The sequence below is a fragment of the Saccopteryx leptura genome, chromosome 2 (assembly GCF_036850995.1).
Source record: "Saccopteryx leptura isolate mSacLep1 chromosome 2, mSacLep1_pri_phased_curated, whole genome shotgun sequence".
Classification (NCBI taxonomy): domain Eukaryota; kingdom Metazoa; phylum Chordata; class Mammalia; order Chiroptera; family Emballonuridae; genus Saccopteryx; species Saccopteryx leptura.
Genome location: NC_089504.1, coordinates 246,270,174 through 246,297,709, shown reverse-complemented (window position 1 = coordinate 246,297,709; position 27,536 = coordinate 246,270,174). Strand labels below are relative to the sequence as shown.

Sequence of the window (27,536 nt, the reverse complement as noted above, 5' to 3'; positions counted from 1 at the left end):
AACCTATGGCTTGCAAGCCAGATGTAGCTCTTTTGATGACTGCATCTGGCTCGCAGACAAATCTTTAATAAAAAAAAAATAACGTTAAAAATATAAAACATTCTCATGTATTACAATCCATTCATTTCCTACTGCTCATGTTCATGGTTGCGAGTGGCTGGAGCCAATCACAGCTGTCCTCTGGGACAACACCAAATTTTTATTGGATAATGCTTAATGTACACGGGTCGTTGTATGGCTCTCACGAAATTACATTTTAAAATATGTGATGTTCATGACTCTCAGCCAAAAAGCTTCCCAATCCCTGATATAGACAGAAGATACATTACCTAATCAAAGATTGGGATAAACTGAAAAGCTTTTGGAGTCAATGAGATAAAGATAAACATCCCAACAATATAAGAGTGTAAAAAAGAACATGAACACACATACACAGAAAAAACATAAATGGCCAAAAAAAAGAAACATTTTCAATCCAGTCATTAAAGAAATTCAAGTTAATACCGTGCAATACCAGTTTCACCAATCACATAGGCAAAGATGCTGAAGTATCTGGGAGGATAGAGGCATGGAGCGCTGGTATGCAAGTACTTGGTACATTTCTGCAGGGTACCTAGTAATAGATATCAGAGAGCTTAAAAATGCCTAGCGTTTTGCTCAGCAGTTCAGTTTCTGTGGTTTTATCCTAAAGAAATATAAGTATGTATGCACCAAGGTAGTCATTGTAGCATTTTTTGGGGGTATTTTTCTGAAGTTGGAAACGGGGAGGCAGTCAGACAGACTCCCGCATGCACCAGACCGGGATCCACCCGGCATGCCCACCAGGGGGCGATGCTCTGCCCATCTGGGGGGTTGCTCTGTTGCAACCAGAGCCATTCTAGTGCCTGAGGCAGAGGCCATGGAGCCATCCTCAGCGCCTGGGCCAACTTGACTCCAATGGAGCCCTGGCTGCGGGAGGGGAAGAGAGAGACAGAGAGGAAGGAGAGGGGGAGGGGTGGAGAAGCAGATGGACGCTTCTCCTGTGTGCCCTGGCCGGGAATCAAACCCAGGACTCCTGCACGCCAGGCAGACGCTCTACCACTGAGCCAACCGGCCAGGGCCCCATTGTAGCATTTTTTAAAAATGAAAAAAATTGGGAACAATCACAATATTCCAAACTAGGAGATTATTTTGGTATATACTATAATTTACCTAATAAATATGATGATGATAGAGATTTGTGTTTATTGACACTGAAAAGATTCATTTGTTGAAAACATTTATTGCCTGACCTGTGGTGGTGCAGTGGATAAAGCGTCGACTTGGAAATGCTGAGGTCGCCAGTTCGAAACCCTGGGATTGCCTGGTCAAGGCACATATGGGAGTTGATGCTTCCTGCTCCTCCCCCCTTCTCTCTCTCCTCTCTCTCTCTCTCCTTTCTAAAATGAATAAAAAAAAAAAGAAAAAAGAAAACATTTATTGAGTGCCTAGCATGTGTTATAGGCACTTTACAAAAGTACTATGTATATTGGTTTTTGGAATATTTATGTTTTATATTTATGTTCATTAAAGAGGTCTAGAAGGATATGTGTAAAAATATTAACTGTAATTTCTTTGGTGGGATGAAAAGTCATGTCTTTTGTATTTGTAAGTTTTTATTCTAGAGTGAACATGTATTATGGGTGTAACTTCACACATAAAATATATTGTAACCTAAAAATAAAGTGACCTTTTGATATCTGACAGCCTCAGCCTAGTGACTCCCAGGTTATTGCACCCAGAAAAGTGAATCGAATACATCCCGTTCCTGGTGCAGCAGATGCGGCTTCAACACAGTTGTGCTCATCACTTGTGTCTTCTTGTTTAGGGCTGTTTTGCTGCCGCTTCTGAGGTGTTAAAGCACCTGAAGGGAAGATTCCCGCCCAATAGTCAGCATGCCCAGGTAACTGGTTCTTTGCATGACATTGGATTTATTTCTGAAAATACAGTTTTTACTGTATTGTTGTCAAATGGCAATATTTCAGATGCTGCCTTCAGTTTCTTGTGTCCTGGTTCCTTTCTGTGGCGTCCATGCATTAAGGTCAACGTAGGCAATTAGGGGATTCTGCAGGCCTTCTTCGAAAAGGCCGAGACATAACCTGAGAAGAGATTTAAAGCAGGATCCTTCTTTTCTTCCCATCTTCATGGTTTTAAATTAGTATTCCTAATACTTATCTCTAACTGTGTGGGAATAGGAAAAGAAATCGTCACTGTCTTTCGTCAGATCAAGAATTAGGTCCTGCCTGACCTGTGGTGGCGCAGTGGATAAAGCGTTGACCTGGAAATGCTGAGGTCACCGGTTCGAAACCCTGGGATTGCCTGGTCAAGGCACATATGGGAGTTGATGCTTCCTGCTCCTCCCCCTTCTCTCTCTCTGTTTCTCTCTCTCTTTCTCCTCTCTAAAAATGAATAAAATTTAAAAATAAAATAAAATGTGTAAAAAAAAAAAAAAGAATTAGGTCCTGGTTTTGTTATTTTGTCTTGTACTTGGCAACTCTAATCCTTTCCTCCCAGAATTAAATAACTGTTTGGGAAGATGTTGTACCCAGAGAGAATGAATTTATAAAGTAGTCCCAAGTCCCTGGTTTGTTTATTTATTTATTTTTTTGTATTTTTCTGAAGCTGGAAACGGGGAGAGACAGTCAGACAGACTCCCGCATGCGCCCGACTGGGATCCACCCGGCACGCCCACCAGGGGCGATGCTCTGCCTACCAGGGGGCGATGCTCTGCCCATCCGGGGCGTCGCTCTGTCGCGACCAGAGCCACTCTAGCGCCTGGGGCAGAGGCCAAGGAGCCATCCCCAGCGCCCGGGCCATCTTTGCTCCAATGGAGCCTCGCTGCGGGAGGGGAAGAGAGAGACAGAGGAAGGAGTGGGGGATGGAGAAGCAAATGGGCGCTCCTCCTAGGTGCCCTGGCTGGGAATCCAACCCGGGTCCCCCGCACGCCAGGCCGACGCTCTACTGCTGAGCCAACTGGCCAGGGCCTTTTTTTTTTTTTTTAATTTATTTTTCTGAAGCTGGAAACAGGGAGAGACAGACAGACAGACTCCTGCATGCGCCCGACCTGGATCCACCCGGCACGCCCATCATGAGGCGACGCTCTGCCCACCAGGGGGCGATGCTCTGCCCATCCTGGGCGTCGCCATGTTGCGACCAGAGCCACTCTAGCGCCTGAGGCAGAGGCCACAGAGCCATCCCCAGCGCCCGGGCCATCTTTGCTCCAATGGAGCCTTGGCTGCGGGAGGGGAAGAGAGAGACAGAGGAAAGCGCAGCGGAGGGGTGGAGAAGCAAATGGGCGCTTCTCCTGTGTGCCCTGGCCGCCCCTGGTTTCTTACAGCACTGATTTTTATCTCTAAAGAGGCTGAAAAAACTGTTAACAAGGGGCCGCTTTCTCTTCCTTCCCTTAGCAAGTTGAGTCTTCAGTAGAGTAGGGAATCTGAAATCATTAGCGATTGAGACCTGGGAATCTCCCACTGTGAGTCCCTGGAGTGGTTCCGCACAGTGGTCATTAGATATGGTGTGAGCACTCATCTGCCTGTGAGTTGTGCTAATATCTGAATTCAGAGCACCCAGGATGGGGGAGGGGGCAGTAAGCAATCAAGACAGAAGATAGCACCTGGGGGGACGAAGTGTGGTTCTGTGGTGGTGCTAACATTCTGCGGTAGTTTCGGTTACAGTTCTAGCTGTTACAAAGAAGGTGTACAGTAAAAAAAAAAAAAAGCTACGATTTAATTTACAGTTGACAGAAAAAACATTCATGGCAGATAAGTATATAAGAAGATGCTCAACCCTGACTAGTGGTCAGGAAATTACAAATGAAAGCAATAATGAGATATTTCATCCCCATCAGATTAGCCACAGGTAAAATATCTGAGAATACCAGTTGTCAGTGGGAATGTGGAGCGATGAGCAATGTCACAGGCTGCTGCTGGGGGCTGAAAAGTGGCAAGGCCCATCTGAAGAACACATGGGGACTGTATTTAGTGAAACACACATGCTAACAGCCCAGTGTTTCCACCGCTTGTGTATTCCCGAGATCAACTCTTGCGCAGGGAGAGGTGCATGAAAGGGTTTATTGCAGCATTTTTCAGAAGAGGGAAAAATTGATGCCACCTAAAAAAAAACCCATCAATACGAGAATGGATAAGGTATCACATATATCATTGAAAACTATTTATCAGCGAAAAGGAATGAACTAGAATTTCTTTTATTAATATGTGTAAACTCTAAAAATAATGTTGAGCTTTTCAAAGCAAGTTGTAATACAGGATGATACCGTTTATTTATACAGAGTTTAAAAATGTATTGGTTCTACCACATACTAATTATGGATATGTATGCATGTTGTAAAAGTGTAAGAACATGAATGGGAATGATAAATACCAAACCCAGTGCTTATTTTGGAAAAAAGAGAGGGGGAATGGAATTTGTACAGTACTTCATAGTTTGTAAGAGTATCTGAAGCAAATAAAGCAAAACGTTGTGGTTTTGACAGAGTTGATGATTGACACACATGTGTTTGTTATTTCATTAGTGCTTTTTCACATACTTGAAATTCTTTAAAATATTTTTTAATAGCAAAAAAAAGGAGTGTGTGAATTGTAAGGGTATTTGCTAAGCAAAACAAAACGCTTTCATATCTCTATTGAATAATCAGGTGAACACTTGCCATTTTGTCCCTAATTGTACTTTTTTTCTTATTAGTTATGGATGCTATGTGATCAGAAAATACAATTTGACAGAGCAATGCACGATGTCAGATATCATTTGGCTGATTCACTTGTTACAGGAATCACAGCTCTTCATAGCAGAGGGTGTATATCGGTAAGAGTCTTGGAAAACTCCAGCCCGGAATGAATTCATTGTCAAGTGGCTTTATTCTTTTTTTTTTTTTTTTGTGGCAGAGACAGAGAGAGTCAGAGAGAGGAACAGACAGAAAGGGAGAGAGATGAGAAACATCAACTCTTCGTTGTGGCTCCTTAGTTGCTCATTGATTGATTTCTCATATGTGCCTTGACCGGGGGCTACAGCAGACTGAGTGACTCCTTGCTTGAGCCAGCGACCTTGGGCTCAAGCTCGTGAGCCTTGCTCAAACCAGATGAGCCTGCGCTCAAGCTCGCGAGCTCAGGGTCTCGAACCTGGGTCCTCCACATCCCAGTCCAATGCTCTATCCACTGCGCCACCGCCTGGTCGGGCTCAATTGGCTTTATTCTTATTCGTCTTGTTTGTGGATTGAGTTTTTCATTTTAGCTTAGGAAGAAACTTTTTTCTTTTTATTATATATTACAGAAAGTGAGAAAATACAGATAAATAAAATGAAGAAAATAAGTACCCCCCAGAGATAATCTTCATTCTGATATCTATAGTTCCAGACTTTGTTCATGTGTGTGTCTGTGTGTGTGTATACACATGTATGCTTATACACATGCACATACTTTTTTTCCTCTTAACCATAACTCTGTCCAGCACAGTTCTTCCCTTTGTGGATCTAATTCCAGTCTCAAGTGAGAAAGTGGGGATTCTAACCCTGAAAGTGACTATACTTATACCCCTTGCAAAACATCAACATAACCACTTATGTTTATTTTGTTTTCTGTCAGAAAAGCAGTCGTACTGCAGGCTCAGAACCAAATGTCAGAAGCTCACAAGCTTTTACAAAAATTGTTGATTCATTGTCAGAAAATCAGGAACACAGAAATGGTGATCAGGTAAGAGAGGCCTTGCACGCACCCCACAGGCGGGACGTGGTGGCGGGAGCTCTCATGCGTGTCTTCCCCATTGCGAGCAGCGTCCTGCTGTCCGTGGCGGAGCTGTACTGGCGGTCTTCCTCGCCCACCATCGCGCTGCCCGTGCTCCTGCAAGCCCTGGCCCTCTCCAAGGAGTATCGGCTGCAGTACCTGGCCTCTGAAACGGTGCTGAACCTGGCTTTTGCCCAGGTAAGCCAATCTCTGTTTTTCTTAGCACATATTTGTACTCAAGAACTGGCATGGCTGGTAATGCTTTTTGGTTTTGAATAGGGTAATAATGAGCTTTGACTTCTTCCTGTGGCAGTCTGGGAATGCAGTCTCCATGGCAAGCCCTCCACAGCAGCCTGGAGTTGTGAACTTGGTGACAGGCTGACACCTCCCAGTGGCTCTGGCTTCACCGAGCTGTGTATTTAGTAATGGGTACTCACCTTTTCACTGAGGAAACTTGGATCATATTAATGAGCAGTGCCTGATTTAATGAGAGGATGAATAGAATAAAGAACTGAAGAAGTCATTGAAAGGTTTTGGAAATGAAATTTTTTTCTAAATATTTGTTTCCTCTCTCCCCTTGTGGAACAGAAAGGCTATGAGGGAAGGGGCATTTGTTTTTGCCCCTACTTTATCCCATGGTACCTAATATCTATATATAGCAGGCTTTTAATATTTATTCAATTAATAATTTTGAATTCACTAGACAAATTTACTAACTAAAGCAGTGGTTCTGCAAACTAGCTGCATTAGAATTATTGGGGGAATTAAAAAAATATCTGTAACCTGGCCTTCCCTAGAACCTACCCAGAACTCTAATGGCGGAGTCTAGGAATCTGTTTTCCTTTGTGGCTTCCCCAATGATTCTTTTTTTTTTTTTTTTTGTATTTTTCTGAAGCTGGAAACGGGGAGAGACAGTCAGACAGACTCCCGCATGCGCCCGACCGGGATCCACCCGGCACGCCCACCAGGGGCAACGCTCTGCCCACCAGGGGGCGATGCTCTGCCCCTTGGGGCGTCGCTCTGCCATGACCAGTGCCACTCTAGCGCCTGGGACAGAGGCCAAGGAGCCATCCCCAGCGCCCAGGCCATCCTCGCTCCAATGGAGCCCTGGCTGTGGGAGGGGAAGAGAGAGACAGAGCAGAAGGAGGGGGAGGGTGGAGAAGCAAATGGGCGCTTCTCCTATGTGCCCCGGCCGGGAATCGAACCCAGGTGCCCCGCACGCCAGGCCGACGCTCTACCGCTGAGCCAACCGGCCAGGGCCCCAATGATTCTTTATTGTCTTAATTAGGTTAAAATTCACATAATGTTAAATTCATGGTTTTAACCATTTTAAAGTATATACTTAAGTGGATTTTAGAATATCTATATTATATATATATATATATATACCAATATATATATAGAGAGAATATTTTAGAATATTTACAGTGTTTTCCAAAAATCATATTATCTAATTCCAGAATGTTTCCATTACCCCAAAAAGAAACCTCATTCCCATTAAACAGACCTACCTATCCTCTCATCCCAGCACCTGGCACTCACTTACTTTGTGTCTTCTATGGATTTGACTATTCTGTGTATTCCTATAATGAAATCATACAATATCTGGCCTTTTGTGTCTGGCTTCTTCACTTAGTGTAACGGTTTCAGGGCTCATTCATGTTGTAGCATGTACTACATCCCTCTTAACAGCTGAGTCATACTCCATTGCATGTACACGTGTATTGTTTATTCATCAGTTGATGGACAGTGGGTGGTTTCCACCTTTTGGCTATTATGATTAGTTCAAACATCCACGTACAAGTTTTTGTGTGGATATCTGTTTTCATTTCTCTTGGGTATGCTTAAGGGTAGAATTGTTAACATATAATAATTCGGTTTAACTTGATGTTTTTTCCTATTGAACCGTTGCATTCCTGGAATAAATCCCATTTGGTTGTGATGTACAGTTCTTCTAATATGCTGCTGGATTTTGTTTGCTTAATATTTGTTGAGGATTCTCTTATAAGAGAGATTGGTCTGTAGTTTTCTTGTGATAGCTTTGTTTTGCTTTGCTTTTAGGGTAATAATACTGGCCTTTTCTATATTTTGGAGTGTGAGAAAGATTGGTTCTAATTCTTGAAATGTTTGGTAGAATTAACCTGTGAAGCCAATGGTCCTAAGCTTTTCCTTGTTGGATTTTTTTTAAAGTTAAGTTTTTATTTTTAAATTACTCATTATTTTTTTTTATGGTAACAGAGACAGAGAGAGGGACAGATAGGGACAGACAGACAGGAAGAGAGAGATATGAGAAGCATCAATTCTTGGTTGCGGCACCTTCGTTGTTCATTAATTGCTTTCTCATAGGTGCCTTGACTGGGGGGTAGGGGCTACAGCAGACTGAGTGACCCCTTGCTCAAGCCAGCAACCTTGGGCTCAAGCTGATGAGCCTTGCTCAAACCAGATGAGCCCGCGCTCAAGCCAGTGACCTCGGGGTTTCGAACCTGGGTCCTCTGTGTCCCAGTCTGATGCTCTATCCACTATGCCACCGCCTGGTTAGGCAAAATGACTCTTATTTATTGACTTGAGAGAAAGAGGGAGCAGCAGCAGAAACGTCACCTTTCTGCTCCACCTATTTATGCATTCCTTGGTTGATTATTATACGTGTCCTCATGGGGATAGAACCTGTAGCTTTGGTGTATCAAGACGATGTTTCTTTTTCAGCTCATCTTTGGAATCCCGGAACAGGCCTTAAGTCTTCTCCACATGGCCATTGAGCCCATCTTGGCTGACGGAGCTGTCCTGGACAAAGGCCGGGCTATGTTCTTGGTGGCCAAGTGCCAGGTGGCTTCTGCAGCTTCCTATGATCCAGAAAGGAAAGCGGAAGGTAGGAAGCCATCCAAAGATTGTTAGGCAATACTATTGCAGAAAGCTTCTAAAATGTGGGGCCCAGAAAAAGAGAAGACATTAGACCTGGAACAGTATTTAAGTCCTGAGTGTTCACAATTCTATGTTCAAGTTTCATGCAGCATTTAAAGTGCTTTCACATGTATGTTTGTCATGCGGGTAGAGACAAATTCTATAGGGTTATTACACTATAGAATCTGGTACCAGGCTGGAAGTCAAGACTAAAGATCTTTTATAAAATCTTACTCTAGTGTATTTTTTTCTCCTCAAAGAGTTGAATATAAAAGTGTCTGCACAGCATAGGGAATATAGTCAGTAATATTGCAATAACTGTGTATGTGCCAGGTGAGTACTGGAAATATCAGGAGAAACACTAAAGTATATGATAGTCTAATCACTGTGCTGTACACCTGAAACCAATACAAAATAATACTGAAAGTAAACAGTATTTGAAAAATTAAAAAGTGTGTTTAAGTGCTAGTACACACACAATTTAAGTTAAAGTTAAAGAAAAGTAACTGGTACATGTTAAATCAATAAAAGTAGACATAAAGTTTTGGAAACTATGTAACGTGTTAAACTTGTGGTATTTTCCACTCCTTCCATCAGCTCTGGAGGCTGCTGTTGAGAACCTCAGCGAAGCCAAGAACTATTTTGCAAAGGTGGATTGCAAGGAGCGGATCAGAGATGTCGTTTACTTCCAGGCCAGGCTCTACCACACCCTGGGGAGGACCCAGGAGAGGAACCGATGTGCAATGCTCTTCCGGCAGCTGCATCAGGAACTGCCCTCGCACGGGGTGCCCTTGATAAATCATCTCTAGTGAGAACGTCCCTGCCAGGCTGCTGTGCAGAGTGAAAGATTTTGGACTTGTTTACACTCCCTCTTTCCATATTCATGATGTTCTTGATGTCTGTCTTATCAATAAACTTCAGAGTCGTTAGTCTTAATTTTGCTTCTAGAAGATACATATCTATTTGTTTTTCCTTTTCCTTTTGATAGCAAAGACACCAACCTTTTTTTTAAAAGATTTTATTTATTGATTTTACAGAGAGAGGAGAGAGGGAGGGAGGAGCAAGAAGTATCACTCATAGTTGCTTCATTTTAGTTGTTCATTGATTGCTTGTCGTATGTGCCTTGACCTGGCAAGCCCAGGGTTTCAAACCCACGACCTCGACTTTCCATTTGGATGCTTTATGCACTGAGCCACCACAGGTCAGGCTGCAAAGACACCAGCTTTTTGTTAATGAACAGCTATTAGCATGTGTTAAAGATAATGTTTCTCTGGGAAAAATTGCCAATATCTTATTAGAAATCGTGCATACTCTCCATCATTATGTAGCTTTGTTTACACATGCTTAGGCAAGACCCCTTTTGGTTATTGGTAGGTCTCGCCAGGGGATCAGTGCAGGTGTTTCTGTGACTTGAGTTTCCTTCCAAAGCTTTCCTGCTGTGTACGACTGAATGGTGCTGGTAGTGGGCCCGTGGGTGCTTGTGAGTACGTGTTGGTCCCTGACTGGAGTTAAGAAGGAAAAGATGTGTTTATGGATTTTAGATCAATGACAAGCATACTTCATTCACTTTCTGGCTGTCGACTTTCTTCTATCTTCTGCATGGGTATATTTTTTCTGTAACTATATAAATGAGAGATGATAATATCTTTTTTTCTTTTTTTGTGACAGAGAGAGGGACAGACAGGAAGGGAGAGAGATGAGAAGCATCAAGTCTTCATTGTGGCACCTTAGTTTCTCATTGAATGCTTTCTCATATGTGCCTTGACCGGGGGAGGGGGCTACAGCAGACTGAGTGACCCCTTGCTCAAGCCAGCGACCTTGGGCTCAAGCTGGTGAGCCTTGCTCAAACCAGATGAGCCCGCACTCAAGCTGACGACCTCGGGGTTTCGAACCTGGGTCCTCCGCGTCCCAGTCCGACGCTCTATTCACTGCGCCACCGCCTGGTCAGGCAAGAGATGATAGTATCTTAAGTCTAGGAATTCATCATGAATAAGGTGATTATAAATTAAGAAAGCGCCTGAAGCTCAGAGGTGTGTAATGCCATCAAACACACAATGTCTCTAATTTGCTCAACCCTGCAATTAAGCAGAAGCCAGGTATTGCTTTGTCTGTTCATGAACTTGATTTTATCCTTGAGTGTTCACAGGAAAATCTGTTTCAAGTCCAAAACAGCAACAAGACACCAACCAAATTTTGCAGCTTCTATCATCGGCTCTTTCTCCATTAAGTTTAAACCTTCTGATGGGAAATAATTTACCTGCAAAGCGCTTTGAAGCACGTAAAACCACTTCCATTCACTAGGGTGTATGGAAAAAAGAGATTCAATGCGGAGATAGGGACACTAATTGGAATGTTGATTGTTGGGTGTTTGGGATTTTTTTAGCAAAGGTGAGAGAGGGAGAGAGAGCACGCGCGCAAGAGAGATGGACAGACAGGGAGAGAGATGAGAAGCATTAACTTGGAGTTGTAGCACTTTAGTTGTTCATTATTGCTATCTCATACATGCCTTGATTGGGGGGCTCCAGCTGAGCCAGTGACCCCTTGCTCAAGCCAGTGACCTTGGAATTCAAGCCAGTGACCTTTGGGCTCAAGCCAGCAACCATGGTGTCATGTCTATGACTCCATGTTCAAGCTGGTGACCCCACACTCAAGCTGGTAAGCCTGCACTCAAACCAGCGACCGTGGGGTTTTGAAACTGGGTCCTCAGCGCCCCAGGTGGATGCTCTATTCACTGTGCCACTATGCTCTATTCACAGCCCGCCTGGTCAGGTGGTCTGTTGATGTTTAAAAATATTTACTTAAATTTATTTGAAAGGTTATACATGTAGAAGGTAAAAAAAATATTCTTAAAGACCTTATAAGTAAAAAGTAATTCTTCCTCCCAGAAAGTTACCATAACTGTATGTTTCTTCTTATTCCCCCAAATTAATTCTTTGATCTGATGTCATGTTGAGTCAATGTATTTAAACTAAGATCCTCCCAATCTAAGAAGTGATGTTAACCACTCAGCCTTAGTGTAAGAAGGTCCAAGAGATGGGGCACAGTTGCTCAGCTGTCCCCTCAGGTGTCAACGTTAAAAACCAGAAGTCATCAAACCTAACCAGGACAGGGCTACATTATTTGTGTGGCCCAGTGCAAAGTAAAACTACAAGGCCTATAGTAAGCAGAACCTTAAACCAGATAGGGGGCCCTGCTATGCAAAGAGCCCCATGCAAATGCACAGTTTGCATGCCCATGAAGCCAGCCTACCGCCCCTGACCCTGCTCTCAGCTTGCATGTTCACCCTGGTAGGACTGAATCCAAAGCTAACATAAAAAGACCATGGCTAGGCCTGGCTGGGTAGCTCAGTTGGTTAGAGTGGTGTCCCCACATGCTGGAGTTTGGTTCCTGGTCAAGGCACATACAAGAATCAACCAATAAATGCATGAATAAGTTGAACAACAGATTGATGTCTCTCTCACTTCCTCTCTCTTCAAAAATTAATAAATTTTTTTTACAAAAGCCATAGCTCCCTGACATCCGTGACTTAAGATTTATTGTCTGGGGCCCATCTCCTCCAGGGAGGAATAGTGGTTTAATGAAAAGTTGGAAACATCAGAGTGATCCCCAAACTCAGAACTGTCTGGGTTACTTCTTTCCTGGTGGATCATTTGGCAGGGGAAGAAAGAGTCAGACTGGTGTAATTAGGGATATAAAAGTTGATGATTTGGTTAAATGTGGAAAGGGTTTGGTAAGGAGGGAATTATGTCTAAATAGCCAGTTGACATTCAGGTCTATAACAGATCTTAGGATTTATCCTCAAAAGGGAAGAGAAGAAAGGTGTGGTGACCAGAGCCTGTGGTTTGGCATGGTGAGAACTCGACCCAGCAGGTTTGGTGTTGAGTGTTTCCAATATTGGGGCAGGTGGGAACAGATAGCTTAACACAGAGCGCCCTATAGTAAGTTATTTATGTATCTTCACACATTAATCTTCATTACAATCCTAAAAGGTAAGCAATATCATTAATCCCATTTAACAGACATAGAGATTGAGGTGTAAGGAGGTATAAGTAATTTACAGAGCTGGGAATCCAGTCTAGTGGGCACATTAGCCTACTGCTGCCTGTTCCCTGAGTTTTGAAAAGTCCTGCACTGGCCTGACCTGTGGTGGCGCAGTGGATAGAGCGTCGAACTGGAACGCTGAGACTGCCAGTTCAAAACCCTGGGCTTGCCTGGTCAAGGTGCATATGGAAGTTGATGCTTCCTGCTCCTCTCCCCTTTCTCTCTCTCTCATTCTCTCTCCTCTCTAAAATGAATAAATTAAAAAAAATAAAGTAAAAAGAAAAGTCCTGCACTGATTTGGGAATATATATTATTTTTCAGTTGGTTGGACACATAACTGATACTCTCAGTTGTCATTCACCTAGTGCCCAATACAGGCCAGACATTGTACTAGGTAGCATCTCTAATGCTAAACTGAGCACCATTTCACAGGTGAGAAAGTACGCTCCCGAGATTTCGGCTGCCCCACCTCCCTCACCAGGACAAGTCCGTCTGGATTCAGTCCCCCTGTGACCAGCTCGTGACGTCTGCTCTCCCATTGCCACACCGCCATCTCCTGAATATTTCAGCTGGTTCACAGTGTCATAGGTTTTGTCCTGATGCTTTTTGGGGTGGTCACACTGATTTTGTTCTTCCTTATAGTACATCTAAGACAAATGTAGACCTTTATGACTTCCCCTTTTATACTGTTGTTTATATTTGGGTCTAACAAACATATTAACCTCACTGCCTGTTGAATGCAAACTTCTCAGGGTCTTTTTTTTGCCAGCATTTTTCTACTGTCCTGTTGGCTGGGAAAGAATTCAATGAGTAATGGTGCGGTTAATCCGGATGTCTCTACCTGATGTCCAAGGTTTGGGAGGTGGAACCTGCCAGTGAACAACACAACTAGCACACAGAGCAGTTCCGGGAGGAGAAGACAAAGCTATAGCAAGAGTTTAGGATGCTCTCCTAATGGGTCAGGTCATCACTGGAAAGTCTTTTTTTTTTAAAATTTTATTTATTCATTTTAGAGAGGAGAGAGAGATAAAGAGAGAGAAGGGGGAGGAGCTGGAAGTATCAACTCCCATATGTGCCTTGACCAGGCAAGCCCAGGGTTTTGAACCGGTGACCTCAGCATTTCCAGGTCGACGCTTTATCCACTGTGCCACCACAAGCCAGGCCATCACTGGAAAGTCTTACTCCTCAACCTCTCCCTGGTACTGCCCAAGTTTACTTAAAAAGAAGATTCAAATGCTTTGTTTATTTTCTTGGTAGTCTGTGTTGTCAAGACAACAAGATCTGTTTGCCTAGATAAGGTTTTCCTGGTGCTATTGAAGGAGAAAAGCTCAAAAAGCAAAGCCAATTCTTCTTTCCTTTATCACTAAGAAGAAAATGGTTTGTGTGGGTTGAGTCCTATCACAAAGGGACTGAATGTCAATGAGAGACCGGTTGAGATGTTCTCTGCTTTGTTTTAATTCACATTAATCAGAAAGGCACACGTCTGATGGCGTTTTTCACTCTGTGCCAAGCATATTAATAGTTAACACCTCTGTGTGCTTTATGTGCCAAGCACTGAGCTATTATCTTTATGCATACAACTGTATTTCTTTTTTTCTTTTTTTGTATTTTTCTGAAGCTGGAAACAGGGAGAGACAGTCAGATAGACTCCCGCATGCGCCCGACAGGGATCCACCCGGCATGCCCACCAGGGGCGACACTCTGCCCACCAGGGGGCGATGCTCTGCCCCTCCGGGGTGTCGCTCTGCTGCGACCAGAGCCACTCTAGCGCCTGGGGCAGAGGCCAAGGAGCCATCCCCAGCGCCCGGGCCATCCCTGCTCCAATGGAGCCTTGGCTGCTGGAGGGGAAGAGAGAGACAGAGAGGAAGGAGTGGGGGGTGGAGAAGCAAATAGGCGCTTCTCCTATGTGCCCTGGCTGGGAATCGAACCCGGGTCCCCCGCACGCCAGGCCGACGCTCTACCGCTGAGCCAACCGGCCAGGGCCTACAACTGTATTTCAACCCCAAGCCCAGCCTGTGAGCTGAGCTAGGCTTATTGTCCCCATTTGACAGCTAATGAAAGCAGTCACCTGTCCAAGGCCACAGAGGTAATTAACTATCAAAGCTGGAGTTTAGGCCCTGGCCGGTTGGCTCAGTGGTAGAGCGTTGGCCTGGTGTGCAGGAGTCCCGCGTTCGATTCCTGGCCAGGGCACAGAGGAGAAGCGCCCATCTGCTTCTCTACCCCTCCCCCTCTCCTTCCTCCCCCCCCCCCCTCCAGCCAAGGGTCCATTGGAGCAAAGTTGGCCCCAGCACTGAAGATGGCTCTGTGGCCTCTGCCTCAGGCGCTAGAATGGCTCTGGTTGCAACAGAGCGATGCCCCAGATGGGCAAAGCATCGCTCCTTGGTGGGCATGCCAGGTGGATCCCAGTTGGGCGCATGCGGGAGTCTGTCTGACTGCCTCCCTGTTTCCAACTTCAGAAAAATACAAAAAAAAAAAGCTGGAGTTTGAACTAAGTCTGCCTGACTTCCCCAGTCACTGCTTTCAGTTGCAAAGCTGAAGGTAAACCAGTGAGTCAGCAATGGTACCTCCCTACATTCCAGGAATGTATAGCTCTGTGGGCAGGTCAGAATGCATGAGTGAAAAGTGAAGAATAACGCAGACAGGGTATCTGAACATCAAATAAATGGCACGGTCCTTGCTATAGGAGATCGGACTGGAGAGAGGACAGGAAGGGTCTGGGTCACAGCATTGCAGGAAATCCTTCCAGAAAGAAGTGAATTTGGGGCTACAGTTTATATTGGAATGTGTTCTTTCTTACCTTTCTCACATCATTGGCTTCTAACTTTACACAGATGCACATACATCTAAGTTTCTGCCCGTTAGCCAGTGTTCTAATAAAACAAAAAGATAATTCAGCAACACGATGGAAACATGTAGAACTGTATATATATTTTTAAATTTTTTTTTATTTATTCATTTTAGAAAGGAGGGGGGGGGAGAAGGCAGGGAGGAGCAGGAAGCATCAACTCCCATATGTGCCTTGACCAGGCAAGCCCAGGGTTTTGAACCGGCAACCTCAGCATTTCCAGGTCGACGCTTTATCCAGTGCGCCACCACAGGTCAGGCCAGAACTGTATATTTTAACTTGTAACTGGAAACAACATCAACCAATATCTATTTTGGTTTCTTTAGTACAGCAGGGGTTGCCAAACTATGACCTGTGGGCCAAATCTGGCATGCCATCTGTTTTCATATGGCCTATTGGCTCAGAATGGTTTATATATTTAAAATGGTTGAAGAAAAATCAAAACAATAATACTTTGTTACCCGAATATTATGTGAAATTCAACTTTCTGTGCTGTAAATAAAGTTTTATTGGAACACAGCCACGTCCATTCATTTACTTTTGCTGCTAGAATGGCAAAGGTGTTGCCAACAGACAGCATAAGGTCTGCAAAGCCTAAAATATTTACTGTCTGGCCCTCAACAGGAAAAGTTTGCTGACTCCTGTCACATAGACAAACATGTTCCGAGTGTTCCCTATCAGCCCCAATACATTTTTGGGGGGGCAGAAAATTGAAAAATACACAACTATGCATCCACCATTGAGAACTGACTTCACATTTCGCCATCAGCTTCAAATCCACTTATACGTAAAAGGCCTAAAACTTTATGACATTCATCAAATGACTATAACACGTTTCATGGATCCATTCCCATGCTGGTCACTTAGGACGGTTGTTCCCAGGTCTTCGGTATTCCCAATAAATACTTGCAATGCTGAATAACATCAGGAGGGGTGGCCATCTTATTGGAACGCTCCAATTGTTGGAGAGCGCCCCTGCAGCCTGGAAATACTAGAGGAGCTGAACAGAAGTGGACTGGAAATGCACCCAGTTGACAAGCGGACTTCAAACCTTTCATTACTTTGGCTTTTGACTCCCTTCTCAATTTTGGATTTCCTTTTTGGCTGCTTTGCAGAGTCAGTGAGACACCCCGTGGTAAGTCCTGGTTTAGGACTGGGGTTCACAACCACCCAAGGCGGGAGGCCTGGCAGCCCTTGGTTTTCTCTCGCCCTCGGCGGCGCTGCTACCAAGCTGGGACACCAACCACACACTTACGGCTCCAGCGAAGTAGAGCACTAAAAGGAGTGGCACGTTTGGTAAGAATATGGTGTTTTCTACACAAAGCATCTAAGTAGTCTTCGGGAAAAGCCAGCTTTCACTGGGTTTCGGTATTTTGGTACATCCAGGAGGCATAGGGGGTGAGGAAGGTACACCGTCCTTTAGCATTTAGGGCGAGTTCTGAGCAGTGGTGGGGCCGGTGCGGAAGGGGTTCCCCAAGTAGGTGCTCCGCAGCCTTGGGGAACTTTCAGGGACTCTGCCGCTGCCGACTGTTCCCGCGCGTGGCTAAACAAAGCTAACCCATCCCGCCGAAGGTGCCGCAGCCGCCGCGGGGAGAACCGGGGCAGGTGCGTTCGGCGGCCGGGGGCAAAGTTGCAGCGCAGCCTCCGCGCTCGTGCCCCCGGCGGGTCTCTCCCTCCTCGCAAGTTCGCGGCCTCCTTCCCGGCCCGGCCTCAGCCCACTCCGTCTGCTCGACCCCGCCTCCCCTTTCTTCTCCTTTCTCTCCGCTACTTTCGCCTCCGCGGGCTCCCGCCTCCCCGCCCTCCCCTCCCTCCCCAGCACCTGGCCAGGCGGCGGGGACGCGCCCAGGGGGGCGCGCGCAGGGCGCGGGCGCGGGCGGGGCCGGCTCGGCGCGCCGGGTTTCAGCGGCGGCGGCCAATCCCCGTGCAGCCCGCGGCGGTGTCACGCTCGAACCGGGACCCGGGCGGCTCCTCCCGTCCCCGCCCCCAGCGCGCCCGCCGGGGCTGCGCCGAGCCGAGCAAAGCGAAGCCGGGGGCGCAGACCGCGGGAAGCTGCGGCGGCGGCGGCGCGGAGGCCAGGTGAGCTGGCGGGAGGCGGGTCACGGTGACGGGGGACTCAGCCGCGGCAGCCCCGGCGCCCTCGGCCTCTTGGGGCGGGAGGAGCCACTTCCAGGATTGCAGACAAAGCCCTGAGGCCGGACCCGGGCTCCCTTCTCCAAAGGGACCCCACGTGCGCCGCCCCACGCCCCACCACGTGGGGGCTCAGTCCCCGGCGCCCCTTCCTCCGCATCCTCTGAGCCCCAGGGCCTGGGGTGGCCTCTCGGCGGGACCGCGCCTGGCCCAAGGTGGCAGGGGCGGTCCCGGAATTTGCAACCGAGGTCACCCGGGGGCTCGGGCAGCAAGGATCTTGGAGGCTGCCTCGGCCCACCCCCTCGCGTTTGACAGGTGGGGAGAGCCGGGGCGTACTGGGGAGGAGAGGGCCCACGGACTCGGAGCACTCGCGGGTCTTGGGGGCAAACGCAGGCCCTGGGGAGATTGGACACCAGGCGGCAGGACCCTAGGCCAGCGCTTGGTGCCGGGGACCGTTGCCTGTCCCCAGTCGGTTCTCTGCCCCGCCTCTCTCTGCCCCCCTCACCAAGTTCTCGGCCGGAACCTCACAGGCTTGGTCCCTTTGACCTAAATTCATCTCGGGGCTGCAGCAAGCTCGGTGTGCATGCAGAGAGGTGCCTGTACCGGCTCCCCTGCCTGACTCTTGAGGAGGCGGAGATGCTTGGCCCAGCCCCACTCAGCACTGGATCTTGGTGCCTGGGGCGCCACCCATTTCAGCCTTGAGCTTTTCCTGGCTCCCTACCCTCCTGCACTGCCCAGTTTGGGAAGTAGGGTGTTTTCACAGCTCTGCCAGCCATCCTCTCGTTTGGCACTGAAGAGGGTGCACCTCAGCCCCTCCCATCTTCCCCAGAGGGTTGGTGCAGGGGGGTGGCGTTTGCACGGACTGAAACTCAGTGCTGTTGGCAAGAGAGGGGCCTTCTGGCCTTGGGGTGGGTCATGCAGTGTTCACCTCCTAAGAGGCAACTTTTGCCTTCCTCAGCCTGGTAGTCCCCACAGAGCTAGGGATAGAAACTTAGAGTGCCCTGGAGCTGTGCAGTCATTTACTACTCCCCTCTCCTGGCGCTGCCCCCATCAGGCAGCCAAGAGGATAGCTCTTTGTCCCCAAAAGCATCCTTGTTCCTAGGGGTAGGCTTCAGGGGGAATTAGACCCCTCCTTCCGAACCACCCACATAAACATGCAATTTAAGAATAAGCAGTGTATATACTATGCAAATGTGAGCCTGGACCTTCCATTTAGATTGCTGCTCACAAACCCTTCCTATGTAGAAAGAAGCCATTTGTAATGAAAGCACACACACATTTTTGAATAAAAAACAGCCACCATTGGATGAGCTCATAAGTACTGTGCTATGTGTTGCATGCATCATCTCATTTAATGCCTAAAACTATCCTGGGAGGAAGAGATTTTAACCCCATTGCAGAGATGAGGAGATGGAGGCTTGAAATAATCCTGCGGTGTTGCTAGGAGTTAGCCCCATGTATGGAGGGGCTCACAGAGGTTAAGTATCTTGCCTAGGATCACACAGCCAACCCAGGTGTGTCAGCTCCTGGAACCTTTGCATTTTCTCACCTGTTTTAGAGCAGGGACCCTTGCAGGGCCGCCCTCAGCTTCTTGAGGAGTCCAGATTCGTTCATTAAACCAGCCTGGGAGGACACAGATCTACACAAGCTTGGCGCGATGCTGATCAGCCTAAGGCTTGTCTGTGCTCTCAGGTTGTTAATGGTCTAGTAGCCAAATAATATTTACTAATAACTGTGCCAGCAGCTCTCATCAGGGGCGGTCCTGCCTTCCTGGAAAGTGTTTGGAAAACTGTGGGAGTGACTTCTGGTTGTCAGAATGATCTGAGCACTCCTGGGTTTAGGTGGGCGGGAGCTAGAGATGCCACATGTCCCGCAAGCAGGCCAGATCTTAGACAGACGTGAAGAATTGCCCTGCCCTAAATGCCAGCAGTGCCCCTGTTGAGAAACACCAGGAGGAATGAGTGCCGTGGGAATGAAGGGAGCTGAGGGCAGTGGGGATTCTGGAGAAATCCCTTCTGCCTGGTGCCAGTCTAGGAGGCTTCCTGAGAGAGGTGTTATTTGTGTTGAGCCTTGAGAATGGGCTAACAAGTGGCATTTAGTGGGAGGAGGAGGGGAGGGTGATAGCACGGGGTGACCTGGCGGGGGAAACTTTCTGCAGTCTCCTTGAGAACCTCAGCCTTGATCTAAGAGGGGCTGGTGGGTGGGGTGGCACCTCTCAGGAGGAAGATCTGGACCAGGTGGCATAGGCAAGGCCTGTTTTCAAGGCATTTGGGCTCGGATTTTAACATGGACCACAGAGTCACCCTTATTCTAACATGAACCCATTTCATGGAAGGGCTCAGAGAAGCTCAGTAACTTGTTCAGGGTGACTGGTAGCCTGATATGCCTTCTTCCTGTAGCTGTGGGTAACATATGGTTCCCATTTCCTTTTCTGATCCTGAAGATTTGGGGCAAGTGCTATTTCAGATTTTCCTTTGGGTCAGAGGGACTTGTGTTGCTATATTTTGCAGATTTAAAAAAATTGATTGTAAGAAGAGAGATAGAGAGAAAGAAACAGAAAGAGAGAGAGAGAAACATTGATTTGTTGTTCCACTTACTTATGCATTCCTTGGTTGATTCTTGTATGTGCCCTGACCAGGGATCAGACCCACAACTTTGGGGTATGGGGTTGGCACTCTAACCAACAGAGCTGTTCAGTCAGGACTTGCTGATGTTTTGCTTTTCCAATAGCCCCTCTCTGTGGACCGGGTTAGAGAGGCCTGGCCCCATGGGCTGCTGTGGCCTTTGCCAGCACTTCTCTGCCTTCTCGCCTGGAAGTTGAGAAGATGCCCTTACAGAATGAATGTTTTGTGTGTGTGCGTGTTTCCAAAGTTAGAAGCAAGTAGGCAGTCAGATAGACTCCCTCATGTGCCCGAGTGGGATCCACCCGGCATGCCCACCAGGAGGTGATGCTCGGCCCTTCTGGGACATTGCTCTGTTGCAACTGGAGCCATTCTAGTGCCTGAGGCAGAAGCCATGGAGCAGTCCTCAGCGCCCGGGCTAACTTTGCTCCAATGGAGCCTTGGCTGTGGGAGGGGAAGAGAGAGACAGAGAGAAAGGAGAAGGGGAAGGGTGGAGAAGCAGATGGGCACTTCTCCTGTGTGCCCTGACCGGGAATCGAACCTGGGACTTCCACACGCCAGGCCAACGCTCTACTGCTGAGCCAACTGACCAGGGCCTGGACTTTTTTTCTTCCAGGCTGTGCTTGCTGCTCTTCCGACCTGTTCATAATACGGGACCTTTTGCATCTGGCTCCTTTCACTGAGCACACCGTTTTCAAGGTTCTTCCATGTCATAGAATATATTGGTGCTTTCTTTTTATGGCCGAGTAATATTCCTGTGTGTGGATAGATCACATTTTGTCTTATCCACTCATTTGTTAGTGGACACTTGGTTGTTTCCACCTTAAGGCCTTAAGGCTACTTCATTCCTGTCCTCCACCGCCCCTGGTTAATAAACCTCTGGGCACAGGACTTATTTGGTCACTCCATTTACAGGGAGAGGGCGACGGGAGAAAGATTCTCTAAAATCATTTGGGGACCAACTTCCTGGAACAAGGTTTTCGGGATTCGCTTAATTTCACCCCCACCTGCTCCTCCACGGGAATCCTAGCTCCCTTCTAAGCCCATCGCCCGGGGGCAGTGCATAGGTGGTTTTGGGGGAGTCTTGATTTCATTCGGGTCTATTCTTTTCAGTCGCCGTGATTTGTTAATTGTAGGTCCCCGCGTGATTTACTGGTGTGTATTTTGTGACACTTTTTTTTCCCAGGTAAGTAAATACGCAAAGTAAAGAAAGCCCCACCAGGTAGATGGAGCCCTAACTGCGATGCCAGGTGTGGAGTCACCTCAGTCTTTCCAGATATCCACGAAGCAGCTGAGCACCCCTCAGCCCCTCCCGTTTGACAGCTGGGGTCTTTTCTTCAGAGCTAGGCTAGGCTGTGTGCTGGGCACTTTCATACAGGAGCCTGGCTCTACAGCGACCCTCAAGGTAGGCCATGGTGGCTCCATTTTACAGATGAGAAATCGAGGCTCAGGTTGCTTCCTGATGGTTTCCTGATAGGCTCTCAAGTCTGCCTTGTCCCTTGGCCTCCTCAGGCTGGCGTAGGGTGCCCGTCCTCAGGGAGAGGACACCACCTCTTCTAGGCGGTTATACGTGGAAATAATTCCCGAATGGTTTTGCTCTCTGAAAAATAAGAGTTTGAATGAGTTTTTCTTTATGTCGTTCTTCCCTGATTGGATCTCTTCCTCAACAAAATGGGGGGGAAAAAGGCATATTTAAAAAGGAGTGAGTGTGGTAAGACTTCACAGGGAAGACCCACCCCCTGTTTTGGTATCCCCTGCTGGGGGGGGTGCTCCTGACCAAAATGGAGAAAGCATGATCTTAGCTGCCGACGTTTTCAGTTTCAACCGTGTTTGTCCTGTTGCCGCTGAATTTTTTTTTTTATTCAATGATGAAACCTTTTGAGCATAGAGAAAAGCCAGAAGTCTTGTGTTTTTGGCTCATGTTTTTGGAAGGAGGCCCAGGAGGTGATGGAAAGAGGGCAGCCAGGGCACTGGCCCTGGGCCCTGGTGCGCTCAGCTCTGACTGAAGACATAACTGTTGGGGGCCGGTGACAAGCTCTGCCCTGGAAAGTGAGTAATGCAGGGGCTTGGTCCCTGTCCCCAGGGAGCTCCCAGGCGAGTAGCCTGTGACCTGTTGGGGCGTGCTTTGGGAAAAGTAAAGGAGTCTAGCATCTTCCTTTCAAAAGAAAGGAGAGAAAGGAAATTCTGAGAGTCTGTGGTGCCCCCCTCCCCCACCCGCACCCCCATCCCACCCCCTCCGGAAAGCTGCTGGGAGACTATTTTTATGTTGTCTCCTTTTATCCGGTTGGTGTCTGTAAATAGTTGAGAGGTGGCAATGGGAGAGAGAAAAATGCTAATTGCAATTTGGAAACGGGAGGTGGGGGTCTCTGGGAGGCCAAGGTCTTTGTGGTGACAGAAGGTAGGAAGTGAGTGGGCGGGGTTGGGCACCGTGGGTGGCGCAGGAGATAAGCCTGTGTGGCAGTTTAGATGGGGAACCAGTGGTTTGAGTAGGGGGCAGGGTGTGGGGGAAGGACACCTCTCAAAGGCCTTCTTAAAGGTACTTTGGGATTTTGTCTTCAGTGCCTCTGGTGGAAAGAGATTTCATTTAGATTTATTCCAGACAGTTCTCTCCCCACCCACCCTCTGGGTCCAGGGGTGAGGGACAGAGTTGGACCCCCAGAGTCACTCCCCGCCCCTCTTTGCCCCTGGCTGGGGTTGCTTTCTTTGTGCTGGAGGTTGGGGAGGGTGGGAGGGAGGGAAGGAAGAAGATAGAGCATCACCTCCATAGGCAAGGAAAAGGGAGGGAGGAGGGCCGTGCGTGGGCAAGGCAGGTGGATTCCTGTGGTTTCTGAGCTGGTCCCCTCGTCTCTGATTTGCTAAGCTGCAGAATGTTCAAGTTGAAGTCTTTTTCTTTTGGTTACAAATCGCAATTCCAGTTGTTTCCCTGCCTGTTCCTTCGGGTCAGGGAAAGATGGGGAGGGATCCAGTGGAGGAAGAGGAAGGGGAGTAAGATGGCTTCTACCTCCCTTTTCCAAATACGTCCACCGCTACTCCCACACTCACACTTCGTCACTCTTTACCAGCACATGCTTGTCTTAGATATCTCGCTGCATGATTGGGGCCACTGGTCCTGGCTTGTCCTGGAACCTGCAGAGCCGCCCAGGACAGGACCTCTCATCTCACCTCCGTGGGTCTCAGCAACTCCATCGGCAGTCCAGGTGTTCTGACTATGAAATCTGTGCCCGGTCAGGTAGCTCTGTTGGTCAGAGCATTGTCCCGATAAAGGTTGTGGGTTCGAACCCCGTTCAGGGCACATAGGAGAACCAACCAGTGGAAGCGTGGATGGGTGAGAACAGCGAATCGATGTTTCTCTTAAAAAAAAAAAGATTATGAAAGCTGTGAGAAGCTGGAAATTCTTATGATACAAGTCAGCAAGGATGTGGAATATTAATAGTCTTTACTTTTGTGTAAAAAGTGGTGCATATGGACAACAGAGGGGAAGGTGAAAAGTTGTTTGTATGGTGGGGTTAGAGATAACATTTTTGTTTTAATATTAAATTAAAATCAATTGGGGGGGGGGTCCAGGCTGGTTGGCTTAGCAGTAGAGCGTTGGCCCGGCGTGTAGAAGTTCCAGGTTTGATTCCTGGTCAGGGAAGACAGGAGAAGCACTCATTTGCTTCTCCACTCTTCCCCCTCTCCTTTCTCTCTCTCTCTTCCCCTCCCTCAGCCAAGGCTCCATTGGAGCAAAGTTGGCCCAGGCGCTGAGGACAGCTCCATGGACTCTGCCTCAGGTGCTAGAATGGCTCCCGTTGCAACAGAGCAACGCCCCAGATGGACCGAGCATCGCCCCCTAGTGGGCATGCCGGTGGGTCCCAGTCGGGTGCATGCAGGAGTCTGTCTCTGCCTCCCCACTTCTAACTTCGGGAAAAAAAAATCAGTTGGGGGGCTTGAACTTGGTAGCCGCTAAAGTGCTTTCTTGGCATCAGCTTTTGTTTGGGGAGCATTTACTGCAGGCAGGGGTCTGTGTGGTAGGCGAGGTAGGTGAGGCAGGTGCTGTCCCCAAGGCCTCATGGCTGAGGACAGGGGATGTGTGCCCAATTACAAGGTTCTGCCTGTCTACGAGCCTTTGATGTAGCACCTGGGCTCGCCCAAATAGAGCCCAGTCACTGTGGGCTCCCAATCACTGTGTGATTGTGGGCAAGTCACTCAGACTCTCTGTGCTTAAGTCTCCTCACCAGTGAAATAAGCATGATGCCAGTACCCGACTCATAAAGTTGTTGTGATGATTAAGTGAAATGATGCACGCAGAGTGCTTAGAAGAGTGCCTGGTGCTTGGCAAGCACTAGAGAAGGCTGGCCACCACTGTTGCTGCATCCACACCTACCATGGCTGCTGCAGTGATACAGTTCTTGTGTTGAAAGTGCTAGTTAGTTTCTTCCTTTCACTCTGTTTTGTTTTTTTGTTTTTTTTAAATTTATTTATTTATTTATTTTTTACAGAGACAGAGAGTGAGTCAGAGAGAGGGATAGACAGACAGTAACAGAGAGAGATGAGAAGCATCAAGCATTAGTTTTTCATTGCACGTTGCAACACCTTGGTTGTTCATTGATTGCTTTCTCACATGTGCCTTGACCGCAGGCCTTCAGCAGGCTGAGCAACCCCTTGCTGGAGCCAGCGACCTTGGGTCCAAGCTGGTGAGCCTCGCTCAAACCAGATGAGCCCGCACTCAAGCTGGCGACCTCGGGGTCTCGAACCTGGGTCCTTCCACATCCCAGTCCGATGCTCTATCCACTGCGCCACCACCAGGTCAGGCTCACTCTGTTTTGTTCATCAATCTTTCCCCATCTTTGATTTTTCTTTTTCTTTCTTTAAGATGAGAAAAAAAGAGACCCTGGCCATTTGGCTCAACAATAGAGCTTTGGCCTGGCGTGTATCAGTCTTGGGTTTGATTCCCAGTCAGGGAAAACAGGAGAAGCGGCCATCTGTTTCTTTCCCCTTTCCCCTCTCCTTTCTCTCTCTCTCTCCTCCTCCTGCAGCCATGGCTTGAATGATTCGAGCAAGTTGGCCCTGGGTGCTGAGGATGGCTCCATGGCCTCAATTCAAGTGCTAAAATAGCTTGGTTGCCAAGCAACAGAGCAGCGCCCCAAATGAGCAGATCATCGTCCTGTGGGGTGCTTGTCGGTGTATACTGAATATATATATATTTTAAAGATTAAGAAGAGAGAGAGAGACTTTGGAACTTCTGGTTTCTGCCTGAGTGTCGAGGTGAAGGCCATCTGGGTATCCAGGGGACTTGCAGCTGCCTGGCAGTTTGGCCTGGATGGGAACCTGAAGGTGTAGGGAACTGATTAATTATCTGGCAGGGAGTTTAGTGAAGAAGTTTTCTATCAGTCTGCCCCATGTTATCTGTCTGTCAGGATGCTTGGTTGTAAATGACAGAAACCAATCACAAATTAATTTAAGCAAAAATGAGAATTTATTGATTCATGTCATTAACAGCTCCTGGGGATATGGGCTTCAGGCATGGCTGGATCCAGGTGCCCAGACATTGTCTCCAATCTCAGTTCTTCTTCATCTGTTGCCTCTCTTCCCTCTCTTTCAACTGCATTCTAAGGCAGGGTTCTCCCCAGCCCCTGATAACTCTAGAAGTATATCCTCATTACTGTAAGTTTCACAGAAAAGAGACTTTCTTCTTAATACTTCTACAAAAATCTTAAAATAAGACTGGGCAGACAGACTTGGGCCACACAGGTACTCTTGAATCAATCACTTGACCAGAGTAGTGGATGTCCAGCTGACCAAGCTTGAAGTAGATGCCCGGCTGACCAAGCTTGAGGCATATGGGGACCCTTGAAGCTGCTGGTTCAGACAGCCGCATGGAGTCACCTTGTGCATGCAGGGATGGGTTCCCAGATGTGAATCAGGCTGCTGTTATCAAACTAAGGGAGCATAGATTGTAAGCCAGCTAAAAAAAGCTTCTGGCTATCTGAGTAGCCTTGGGATGAATGAAACAAACAACGCTCTCTAGCCAATATTTACTGAGTGCCAATCTAGAAAGTTGTAAGTCTTGGAGTTTAAGCAATCAACCAGAAAGGCAAAGCCACAGCTCTCTTAAGCCAATTCAGTGTCTCTCTGCCCAAATCCTGTGTTCTTTCTGAGCGCTGTAAGGCACTGTGCCTTGCCTCTCTCCCTTCTCACAGAAGTGGAGTCTCAGGGAGGCGGAAGACTGGGCTATAGGCTCCCTTTTATTAGGGATGTTGCCCAGTCTGCACTTGATTCCACACAATATGTGGACATTGCAAGACGGAACCAGTAATTTTCAGTCCCTTCCTAGAAAAGCTCAGATTAATTGTAGCTCTGCCTAGTACTGCTGCGTGACTTGGGGCAAATCATTAAACTTTCTGGGCCTTCATTTTCTCGTTGGTGAGATAGAATGGTTGGAGCAGGTGACCACGGGTGTCTAGTGCATCTCAGAGCAGGGCTTATGGGAGTGAGATAGGTCATGATGTGAAAAGGGGGAGGGCCTGTAAGGAAGCACTCAGCCCGCCTTTGTACTCGGCCTGCCCTCATGTTGGGGAGGCAGCGGGGAGTGGTGAGGACTGTGGCATGCTGTCCAGAACTGCAGCAAGTTGTTCCAAGAGACATTAAGGGCCCCAGGGCTATCAGCATGTCTAGTTCTTCGAGAGTCTCTGAAATTTTGATCCTTATCTGAAACCTCCCAGCTCTGAAATGTTGGCACTGTATTCCAATAGCTTCCTGCCATCGGCCCAGGGAGGGCCTTTGTCTTGGCAGAGACAATCAGTGCCAGTGCCTCCATACTGAAGAGCGTTCAAGGACAGACAGATGCCAGAGTTGGTGTCACTGAATCTGATAAGACTGCTTGGTTGGGCCAAGGCCCTGGATCTGGAATAGTCTAGCTGGTGTCAAACCTCAGCTCTGTAGCTAGTGCACCTGAGCCTTCCAGGTCTCCCCACTTACGCATTGGGGAACACTTCTGAATGGTGTGGCCTCTGAGGCAGCTGGCTCCTCTGGTGGGCTGGGGAGCTGTGTTAGTTTGATAGGACTGCCATGACGAAGTCCCCCAGCCTGGGGGCTTAGACAGCAGAAATGTGTCCTCTCAGTTCTGGAGGCCAGACGTCTGAGATCCAGGTGTCGGCAGGGTTGGTTCCTTCTGAGCCTGCGAGGGAGGATCTGTCCCATGTCTCTCTCCTGGCTTCCGGTGGTTGCTGGCGGTCTTTGGCTTCCTTGGCATGTGGGTGCAGCACCCCG

The 27,536-nt window shown here is 47.7% G+C and overlaps 2 protein-coding genes and 1 long non-coding RNA gene across 3 annotated transcripts in view; 2 read left to right on the top strand and 1 right to left on the bottom strand.

Annotated features, from left to right (window-relative positions):
• Nucleotides 1–9,524, top strand: part of LOC136395741 (anaphase-promoting complex subunit 5-like) — a 33,378-nt gene extending 23,854 nt beyond the window's left edge. Inside the window, 7 exon segments of the mRNA XM_066371014.1 lie at nt 1,847–1,921; nt 4,723–4,826; nt 4,828–4,842; nt 5,619–5,726; nt 5,807–5,954; nt 8,460–8,622; nt 9,252–9,524. Coding sequence (XP_066227111.1) covers nt 1,847–1,921; nt 4,723–4,826; nt 4,828–4,842; nt 5,619–5,726; nt 5,807–5,954; nt 8,460–8,622; nt 9,252–9,463 — 825 coding nt within the window. The 3' untranslated portion in view covers nt 9,464–9,524.
• A 189-nt stretch (nt 9,525–9,713) lies between these two features.
• Nucleotides 9,714–17,331, bottom strand: LOC136395742 (uncharacterized). Its single transcript, XR_010749378.1, has 3 exons — nt 17,099–17,331; nt 15,493–15,565; nt 9,714–9,861 (listed from the first exon to the last, which is right to left on the bottom strand). It is a non-coding gene; the product is annotated as an uncharacterized lncRNA (long non-coding RNA).
• LOC136395739 (calcium/calmodulin-dependent protein kinase kinase 2-like) overlaps nt 16,219–27,536 on the top strand; it is a 1,028,348-nt gene continuing 1,017,030 nt past the window's right edge. The window contains 1 exon segment of the mRNA XM_066371011.1: nt 16,219–16,675. Coding sequence (XP_066227108.1) covers nt 16,562–16,675 — 114 coding nt within the window. The 5' untranslated portion in view covers nt 16,219–16,561.